The 10425-nt window shown below is 48.6% G+C and overlaps 1 protein-coding gene across 1 annotated transcript; it reads left to right on the top strand.

Annotated features, from left to right (window-relative positions):
* The first annotated feature begins 5665 nt into the window (after positions 1–5665).
* PRND (prion like protein doppel) lies at positions 5666–9400 on the top strand. The gene is made up of 2 exons (XM_029917484.1): positions 5666–5745; positions 7716–9400. The coding sequence occupies exon 2, from the start codon at positions 7727–7729 to the stop codon at positions 8261–8263; it is 537 nt and encodes a 178-aa protein (XP_029773344.1). The 5' UTR covers positions 5666–5745; positions 7716–7726; the 3' UTR covers positions 8264–9400.
* The last annotated feature ends 1025 nt before the right edge of the window (positions 9401–10425 follow it).

The raw sequence follows: 10425 nt of genomic DNA, 5'->3' as shown, positions 1-10425 counted from the left end.
CCTATTTCCTGCTAAAGCTCATCCCTGCAGCCATCATTGCCAAGAAGTGACCTGCATGTTCCAGTTTGGTTGGCTCTGCAGTTCAGATGCTACTTTTGCGCACTGAGTGTGACCTGTCTCGATGGCACTCCACTCTCTCCTTTCTCTATCGCAGACCCAGCTGCTGGCACAAGCCTTTTCAGTCTCACTAGTAGCCTTCACTAATGAACAGTAAACGCTTCATTAGTACTTCTGGCAGGCCAGTAAAGAACGTGTTAACACATGTCCAGGTGTTAACAAAGCTTTTAAATCTCAGCTTACTGCCCTTTATACTATTTCGTGGGAAGGATTTGTATTAGAGACTGTGAGTCCAATGGTGTGAAGCAATGTTTGCTAAGCCTTAATAGTGCTGGGCTGGGGAGAGGCATGATACCCCTGACACAAACATGGATGGATTCTCAGTTGAACTTCTGCCCCCTCCAAAGATGTCTGGTAAATACACCATTTATTCTCTGACATGAAGGGCAGCTTACATGGTAGAGAAGGCTAAGCTCTAACAGATGAGGGCTGAAGTCACTTGAGGCAGAGGATGGCAGGGTGGGGATTAGGACCTGGGTCTCTTGTTCCCAACCCCTGTCTTTGGAGCATCCGCAGGGTCTCCCCTGAGAACAAAAACCAACCCGGTAACAAAGGGGTCCCTACCCTGACACAATAGCTAGCCCCTTTCACCTGCACCAGGTAGCCTCACCCTAGCACAGGCCTGTATGCTTTTGGACCTTCTCCTGCATGTCAGGTAGAGAAGACAAACTGCTCATCCAATCATAGAGTTAATTATTCTTCTTAAAAACATCGGAGACAAGTGAGAAAAGTGGTGGGAGGCCAAGTGAGGAATTCCAACATGGCGGCTGAGGCTGGCATTTTCTGCCCTTCTCGGCGTCTCCAAACTGGAGTCTCTCCCCTTTCCAAAGCACCCTTGTCTGGGCCACCATGAAACAAAGCCTTCACCCCATTACCTGTGCTCTAGAGATTTGATGGCTCTCTGTCTTCTCACTTGCAAACATCCTATTCCACAGACATTTGGGGACACAAGATGAGCAACTGTCTTCAGTGGTCACTGATCTGCCATGAGATTCCTCAGCCCCAACCCTTCCTCAGCCCCCTCCCCCGCCCACGTCATCACACCGCCCTGCCCTGAGTCACCTCCACACAACCCGGTGCCAGCAGGCACTCGGCAGGGACGGACAGGGGACTGCAGGGGAAATGACTCAAGCATTTCCTTCCTCTGCGACCTCCTGTTACACTTCTAGACAGGTGTATGCCAACAGAATCCCAGCCACTGCCATGATAGCTCTTCACATGCTGCCCTTCATTTTTCAAAACCGAATTCTAAAACTGTTGTATTTACCCCTGTAAAACTTCCTCTTGCTGCCTCTGTATATGACTTGCTGCCATTTGGAGGGTCAGCCTGCCTCCTGGCACACAGCCCCCTTGGCAGCTGTGATCCGTGTGTGGCTCTGACAATACTGTCCTCAACCACATCACAGATAAGAAGGGATGTAAGGGAATTTACCTGAATCTTGATTCTAGGCACTGAGCTGCGTGTGGGGCAAGTGAAACGTGGTCCTTTGGCTTCTGGGAGCTCAAATGAACATATAAACAGCACGGGTGCCCCGCATGGCTATGGGGCTATGTGGCAAGTGCTATGGGACCCCCAAAGGAAGACACTTGTCTGTGATTAAAAGTCGGCAAGCTGTAGGAGAAGATGGTGTTCTTTTTAAAGATTTTTTTTAAATGTTTTATTTCTTTTTGAGAGAGAGAGCATGAGCGGGAGAAGGGCAGAGAGAGGAAGGGGGGCCAGAAGATCCGAAATGGGCTCCACATTAACAGCAGTGAGCCTGATGCAGGGCTCGAACTCACAAGCCTCGAGATCATGACCTGAGCTGAAGTGAGATGCCTAACCAACTGAGCCACCCAGACGCCCCGGAAGGTGGAATGTAAAATCTCCACAAAGCAATATTCAAAATTCTAAGAATATAAAAGCTGCACACAGCCATGTTCTATGACCCAGCAAGTCTACCCCTGAGAGTCCACACTCAACAGAAGAGCGATCACTCTCCACTAAAAACACGTCAGAATATTTATAGTAACACTGTTTGTAAGAGCCCAAATCAGAAACCACCCAAATGCCCACCACCAGGGGAACGGGACAAAAATTGTGGAGTAGTCTCACAATGGGACCGACAACTGACAATGCAGGTGACTCTACAAGACCCCTGAGCAAGGCGGACATGAAAGATTATGCTCCATGTAATTCTATTTATATGAAGTACAAAAACAGGAGAGCTCCTCTAGGACATAAGCAGTCAGCACAATGGTCAGCATAGACGAGAGGGCGGGTACCCAATGGGGGGACAAGAGGCTTTGGGGGTACTGTCACGTTCAGTTTCTTTTTCTAGGTGTAGGTTACATGGCTGTGTTCAGCTTGTAAAAATGAATAATGCTGTGCACTTAAGATATGTTCGGCTTTCTGTGAAGAGTAGACTCCAGTAAAAAGAAAGAAATGGATGGGGCGCCTGGGTGGCTCAGTCGGTTAACGTCTGGCTTTGGCTCAGTCATGATCTCGGGGCTTGTGAGTTCGGGCCCCACATTGGGCCCTGTGCTGACGGCTCAGAGCCTGGAGCTGCTTTGGATCTTGTGTCTCCCTATCTCTCTGCTCCTCCCCTGCTCACACTGTCTCTCTTTCTCTCTCAAAAATACATAATAAAAAAAGAAAGAAATTGAGTACAGTTATTTAGACAGCTACACAGGTATCTAATAAGTATTATTTTCTGAAATACATTTCAATTATTTCTCTGCCATTAGCCCATGAGCTGTTTTAGCTGCTTTATCCCTCCTTTGGCACAGCATGAAGTCCAAGCACACAACAGATACATGATAAATCTTCAAGAAGCCAAGATACAGTGGGTGATCTTCCTACTCACTAACCCTTTGGGGACAGTTTGGCAAGACGCCTTGCATCTTAATGCCCATTCTATTTAGAAATGCTCTCCAAGGGTCAAGATCTAATCGAACTAGGAACTGAAATCATAATAACCCACTCATGCATTCTAGACCTCAGCCATTCCCTGTTAATTTTTTTTGTATCCACATAATTTTCTGCTGCTCACACATTCTAGAGAAATCTGTCAGAGTCCCTTGCATCATGGAGCCCCCAACCCTGTGGGATAAGTCTTGTTCTCCCTGTTTAATCAAGGTTGCACCACATTCAATGATATTCCTCACACAACTTTGAATGCCAGAAGACACAGTTCACTCCAGCCTGGCCCCTCAGCTCACATAGAGACTAATCCTGTCTCATTAATTCCTTGGCTGCTTGTTTGTCCATCTTTGTAGGCGGGGAGCTGGCGCCAGGCAGAATTGGGACAGTGCTGTGCTCTCTGCATCTGGGTCACAGTTTTCTTGCCTTGTTTACAGCATCCAGAGCTAGAATATTTCCACAGCCTTCCCCCCTCTTCTGTGTCTCTTTGTTCGCTGACAAGAGGAATCTGCAGCCTCATCAGCTCTGTACCAACCTCCCACCACCTTCTGAGCAAAGTCCTCCTCAGAAAGAAGAAGAATGGAGGGGCCTGGAGGTGCTTGCACCAGATGGGGACAGGCAGGGTGGACGGTACACAAAGTTCAGACCAGGGCAATGGGCCTGCGCTGGGGAGACAGCACTGCCCATGGGGCTGGGTGACCTTGGACCTATCTGGCCCCATGACTTCACACAGCATGAAAGAGCTGAACGAGAGGATTCTGAGCTCTTTCCAACTCTAAACACCCCAAACCCTAATTATGACCCTTTGTCTGGAGAGTGAAATATTAACATGTTTTTTTTACTTCTTCTCTTCTGCATTTTGCAAATAGTTTATAGTAAGTTTGCAATACTAAAGTGTATGTGTTCACAAGACCAAAAAGTCTCTGATTCTAGAATGAAAATGGAAAAATTTTTTTTTAAGGGAATGAAATCAAGGCACCCAGGTGGCTCAGTTGGTTCAGCCTCTGACTTTGGCTCAGGTCATGATCTCCTCCTGGTTCACAAGTTCGAACCCCATGTCTCAGAAACCCCATGTCTGCTTTGAATTCTGTGTCTCCTTCTCTCACTGCCCCTCCCCTGCTCGTGCTGTCTCTCTCTCTCAAAAATAAAATAAAACATTTAGAAAGCTTTTAAAAAGAAGGAAATGAAATAAAAATAAAAGTAAAGGCAGAGGAGAAAGAAAGGCCCAACAAGAAAACTCAAATCCTAGCAGGGGCAGCAGTGACCTCTGGGGTTTCCCACCTCCAGGGCCAGAGGCCTTTGTAACCTCATGGCGCCATCTGCTGGTCATCTTGGGACAACAGCTTCCACTTGATTCGAGAAAGGGTTTTGAGGTGAATCCAGCCAACATCGCTGGATGGCATTCGGGATATAGACCGCATTCTATTTACAGGCTAATATTACTTGCACTTTCCTCCAGAATTTACTTTTGATATCGCATTACAGCGATAACTGTAACCGGGACACCTGAGTAAGTTCCTTTTGTACAAGGAATTGTCACCGGGTAACTACCTGGAGTGGCTGGTTTTCCAGATCTTCTTCCCTCTGCTCCGAGAAAACTCCCTCCCAGCCATCTGTGAACAGTGTCAGTTTCATCTCCATAGGTCTCTGTCCTGAAGGTTTCCATAGATCTTGACTTTCTGGTCTTGGATTAATTCAGTGGCTCAAGCATTCCCAAATGGACCAACAGCTTACAATGCTGGCCAGGCCTCTGACGTGTCCCTCTAGCCAACGTGAACACTGCTTTTCTACCTCTGCAAAAAGAGTGGGGACCTCGCTCCCTGGCAGTCTCAGCTGGGAGGGGACCCGTGGTCCAGCCCATCTCACCTTCTTCCAACCAGACCCATCCCACAGAGGCTGCCCAGCAAAATTCCCCATGCTGTCTGAGGCTGGATTTTAGGCCCAGGACCGCGTTTACACCCAGCAACACCCTCTGTTGTAGATACTGGTGGGAAAGTGTTCCTTCTAACACTGCTCATTCCGCTTCTACGAGGCACCTCTCAAAATACCAGCCTTAAAAATAGCCCTGACCGGACTCTGGACAGATCATCTGTCCAGCTGGGGCCATTGTGAGACAACAATGTCCCCAGTTCTTGGCATAGAGCTTCTAAAACCTGTGAATTTCCTGAGTGAGAGGGGGGATAGAAGTGTCTTTTGTTATAACATTTGGCTTGTATCCCCATTACTGACACAGAGGGGTTTGGAGAGCTTCCGGGTTGATGAGCTCACCAACATTCGGGGTACAGTACCCCCGGACTCCATGGGGACGCCTACGACTGGAACCCTCCAGACCTTGCCCTACGGTCCTCCTTCATCTGGCTATTCATTCGTTTCCTTTCTACTGTCCTTTGTGACAAATTGGTAAGGGCTAAGTAAATAAGTACAGACACACATGCATATGTATATAAAAGAAGAAAAAGTAAAATCAAAAGTCACTCTTAAGTCTTTCTGAACTTCATCATGATCTTCACGTGGTGTTTATTAGTACAAAGTGATGAGGTCTATCCTCAAGGCAGAGGAGAGCCTGGGAACCCCTGATTGGTCCTGCCCGGGAGGGGAGGGGAGGGCTGCTATATTTGGAGAGCAGCGGGGATGCCACCTCCCCCTGCAGTCCCTACAGAGGCAGGACGGTGTGCTGTTGGACAGCGCTTGCTGAGGCTTCAGAGACACACTCCCAAAGACAGCCCAAGGTAGGCAGGGAGCCAGAGTCCCCGCGGGGCTCCGTTACTGTGGTCAGGGTTGCTCATTTCCAATCAGACTGCAAACCGTGCAGTCATTTCTTTTCTCCCACCTCCTGGCGTGGGTCCCCAGTCAAGGGGACACATGGAATGTTGGGGCATCACTGGTGTTGCATGTGTGCTTCTGGGGTTGACCATAAAATGCTACTGTACGGTTGGCTGGTTGGGATTTTCTTTTCGCTTTTAAGCCCTCGTCTATGAACATTAATTTCTTTCTCGAGATCTCTATGCTTTTGTTTCTTGACACACCTGTAATTTGTGTTATTATTCTTATTTTATCATTTCTCCTACCAAAGACTATGGGCTGAGGGCACAGGGTGTGATTAACGAATGTTTGCTTCATGCTTGGATCTCTTTGGAGCAGGCTGGTGTGAGGTCACTATGGTTAGGGGACAGGGGAGGTATGGTGCCAGAGCCTGGGTGCAGCCGGGGCCAGAGGCTAGACCATGCCTCAGGTAAACAAAGGTCACCAGGCACCTAAAGATGACTGCACTGAGCTTGCATTGTGCCCTTTTTCCTACATAAGAACCAGCGTCACACTGGAGTTGAATATTTTAGAGGAGGTGGACTAGTCACTTCGAGAATCCTGCAGGGAAGGTGTGTTAGGAGCTAAGCAAGCTAACTTCTCAACCTCCTCCAGCTGTGGCACGGACGGACTCATGTCAAACTTCATCTAGGACCCAGCGTAAGCAGGCTTGGCTCTAGTAACTCTTCCTGCGTTTTTGATCCACACCGACAAAGGTCCAGGCCTTGGAATGCCCTGAACGGTTGACCTTGGGAAGTAGATTTCCACAATAGCTATTGTGGTTTCAGGAGCCAGATGTGACAAACTACCGGACTGGGGGGCTGGGGGAACGGGGGATATCCCTGATGTCATCAGCAGCCCTTCAGACTCCTAGGGGCCACCTTGACCCTGGACCCTCGGCCCTCCCTCAGCCCCTCATCTCCTCTGAAATCCCTCATGGGCCCTGCTTTTTACTCAGCTTGGGGTCCGCCGGTGCTGCCCATCATACTCAGTGAGTCAAAAGCACAAAATCTGAGCACCATCCCCTCCTGCAGCCCAGAGGGGCCATGATGCATGCCTAGTGTCAGACAGAGCTGGATTCAAATCTACAACCGACTAGTGTGAAGCCTTGGGTGAATGACTTACCTACTTAGAATTCCAGGACAACTTTTATGAGAAGGGACTAATAATGTCCCTATCCCGTGTGAGGATTAAGCTAGTCAATGCCAGTGGCTCCCATGTAGCAAGTATGCAGTTACAAAGCTGGGTGACGGGGAGGGTGGGGTCATGCTGCCTCCCGGGGTGAAACTGGGAGCCTTGTTCCTGACACATCGTGACCCCCTGACACAGAAGGCGGCAGGGGTCTCCTGGCCACACTTCCATCTCCCTCTCTGTCATTACCATAAAGCCCTGTAGGGTCAGCAGCCCAGTGACTTCCTTAGAATGGATAGCAGAATGTGCCAGAAACAGTGCCAGCTTAGAGCAATAGAGAATACAAGGGGAAGATCAAGGATACAATCTGTACCCAGAAGCCTGTGGCTACAGCTCTTCTGAGTGTTTTTCCCCAGAGAGCCCTTGATTTCAAAGACTTGGGAGCACCTGAGAAAACCTAGGTGTATTATGTCATTATTTATTTTCCCATGAGTATTCAAAGGCTTTATAATTGCCAGTTGTAGCTTCTTATCTGTCTGAGAAAACCGGATCTCTGCCCGAAGTGTGAATAATTCCAGGCAAAAGCAAGAAACCCGGTATTGACTTAGCCAGTACAACTGGAGCATGGGAAAACTATTACGGTTTTGGAAAATGTGAACGGCATAAGGTTGCATTCCTTGCTTAAATGTCCTGCACGCGGGAGGGGGACAGTGGAGCCCAGGAACTCACGGGAGAGAGTAACCACTCCCGGCCTTTGCTCTTACAGATCCTGACACAATGAGGAAGCATCTGGGCAGGTGCTGGCTGGCCATTTTCTGTGTCCTGCTGTGCAGCCAGCTCTCAGCAGTCAAGGCAAGAGGCATAAAGCACAGGATCAAGTGGAACCGGAAGGCTCTGCCCAGTACCTCCCAGGTCACGGAGGCACAGAAGGCGGAGATCCGCCCTGGAGCTTTCATCAGGCAGGGCCGAAAGCTTGATATTGACCTTGGCGCTGAGGGCAACAAGTACTACGAGGCTCACTACTGGCAGTTCCCGGATGGGATCCACTACAATGGCTGCTCCGAGGCCAACGTGACCAAGGAGAAGTTTGTCACCAGCTGCATCAACGCCACCCAGGTGGCCAACCAGGAGGAGCTGTCCCGCGAGAAACAAGACAACAGGCTTTACCAGCGGGTCCTGTGGCGGCTGATCCGGGAGCTCTGCTCTGTCAAGCACTGTGATTTTGGGTTGGAAAAGGGAGCAGGACTTCAGGTCATCGTAGACCAGCCCATGATGTTCTGCCTGCTGGTTTTCATTTGGTTCGTCGTGACCTAAGCTTGCAGGCAGGCTGGCGGCTGCGGGGACAGGAGGGGGAGCAAACTGCTGAGTGATCCCAGTTCTTTCTCCAGGCCCAAACCCCCACGTGTCCCGAAGGAACCGAAGAGCCAGGCATTCCCTCCGGTATCCATTTGCGTTTGATAAGTGTGTGTGTACCAGTCCCCTCCAGGCTCTACCGAAGGCGGCCTTGTAATCACCACATTCTCAGCTCCCAGTGGAGTGTCTGGCACGGCGTGCTCCGCAGTAAATGCTGGGGGAACAGATAAGAGAATGCGCCAGGGACCACACCCCGCGCTCCACAGCATCTCCCGACCCCTCTTAGAGGCAGGTGCTCTTCCCACGGTATAGATGAGGAAACTGAGGCTCCAACAGGTGAAGTGCTGGAGAGTAGCAGAGCCAAAATTCAATCCTGGCTTGTCTAACCCCGGATTTTCCCGCTCTGTGCAATCCCAGAGCCGTCTTGCGATCCCTTCCTTACTGCTCGAAAGACCCAAACTGAAACATAGATTTCTGACAAAACCGCAGAAACCCCACTTTGAGAAATATGAACCGGCCTGAACTGATGGCCATGTACTTTAATACCTTGTTACATGGAGGTTTTATTTAATTCTTCTCATTAAACTAAGGTACAAGAAAGGGACTAAAAGAACACAGAGGTTGAGCTAGACAAAGGCCCAAAAATCATGGTATAAGGCCATCTCGGCAGGCGCGTTCCCAGAGCAGACCAGAAACACGGCAGGATGTGTCCTCAGCACAAAGGGTTTTTGGTTTTGGTTTTTTGTGTTTTTCTTCATAAGAAGAATAAGCGAGTGCTGTTCCTGTCTCTGAAATATTACCTGGATTTGAGAAAGTATTTTTAACTGACATGTTTACTTTCTGATGTTCCCTTGGCCCTTTCTGCATCGATGTACCTACCTATGGGAATCTTAAATATACTCCGTTTACACGGGTACCACACCAATCTCCCGCTGCTCTTTTACCCCCACCTCAGTGAGGGGCCGTCATTTCTGTGAACCACTTACCACTATAAAAAAAATAATTCCTTGTCCAACAAGGTTCAAGAGAAGCCATGTCTTTAGGGAGACCCAACAAAGAATTCACTCATGCCCTAATCAAGATTAGATATGCCTTTTATCATCTACTTCTTATTGGTTAAGTACAGATATTTCGTAGTTAATATCAGTTTAAAATATATATATTACAAAATATGAATATGGCTTAGATACAAATGGTGAATCTAATGCTTAGATACAAATGGTGAATCTAATGCTCTCAGAGGCCTTCTGGGGTGCATGTAGAGACACACACTCCCCCAGGAATTGTTGAACCATATTTGGATGCACCAGCTGCTGAATGTTATCAATTCTCCTTAAAGAAGAGTCTGTAAGGGGAGAAAAATGTGCGTTCTCAGACAGTTTATCCTACGTATTTCAAATCATGAGTGTTGATAATGGTGCCTCTTGTTCTGAGCCTCCACTCCTATCAGTGTTCTTCCCAAGGATACTTTTGGAAGGTTTTAACACAGAAAGCTGGCGGAGGACGTGGGGGTGGGGCAGCCCAGGGTAGCGGCTTTCCCCTGGGGAGCTGGGGGTGGCAGTCCTGCCCTGAATCCGCACCAGAGGAGGAAGGTGGGATCAAAGAGGCGCCTTTGTTCTCAGACAGCCAGCACTGTGCCCAGCTTCTACTTCCACTGTCCTGTTGAATTCTTGAGCAGAGCACAGGATACAAGTACAAGCCATATAAGTCATTTCTTGCCTGTCAATTTTTTTTTAATTTTTTTAATAATAGCAATAGCAAGAAACTGAAAATGACAGAAGAACGAATGTAAGGAAAGGAAGAAAGAAAGGAAGGAGGGAAGGAAGGAAGGAAGGAAGGAAGGAAGGAAGGAAGGAAGGAAAAAGAGGGAGGGAGAAAAATAAGAAATTAAGCTGCTGTTGAAAATTTCAGTCTGAGGGCACCTGGGTGGCTCAGTCGATTAAGCCTCCGACTTCGGCTCAGGTCAGATCTCACGTTCATGGGTTCGAGCCCCGCGTCAGGCTCTGTGCTGACAGCTAGCTCAGAGCCTGGAGTCTGCTTCAGGTTCTGTGTCTCCCTCTCTCTCTGCCCCCTCATGCTCTGTCTCTCTCTGTATCAAAAATAAATAGAACATTAAAAAAATT

This window comes from Suricata suricatta, chromosome 12 (genome assembly GCF_006229205.1).
Source record: "Suricata suricatta isolate VVHF042 chromosome 12, meerkat_22Aug2017_6uvM2_HiC, whole genome shotgun sequence".
In the NCBI taxonomy this organism is placed as follows: Eukaryota; Metazoa; Chordata; class Mammalia; order Carnivora; family Herpestidae; genus Suricata; species Suricata suricatta.
Note: the sequence above shows the minus strand (reverse complement) of the source record. Positions and strands in the feature narration are given on the sequence as shown.

Excerpts from the sequence above, each read along its gene's own strand:
- PRND (XM_029917484.1), top strand. The coding sequence starts at position 7,727 with ATGAGGAAGCATCTGGGCAGGTGCTGGCTGGCCATTTTCTGTGTCCTG.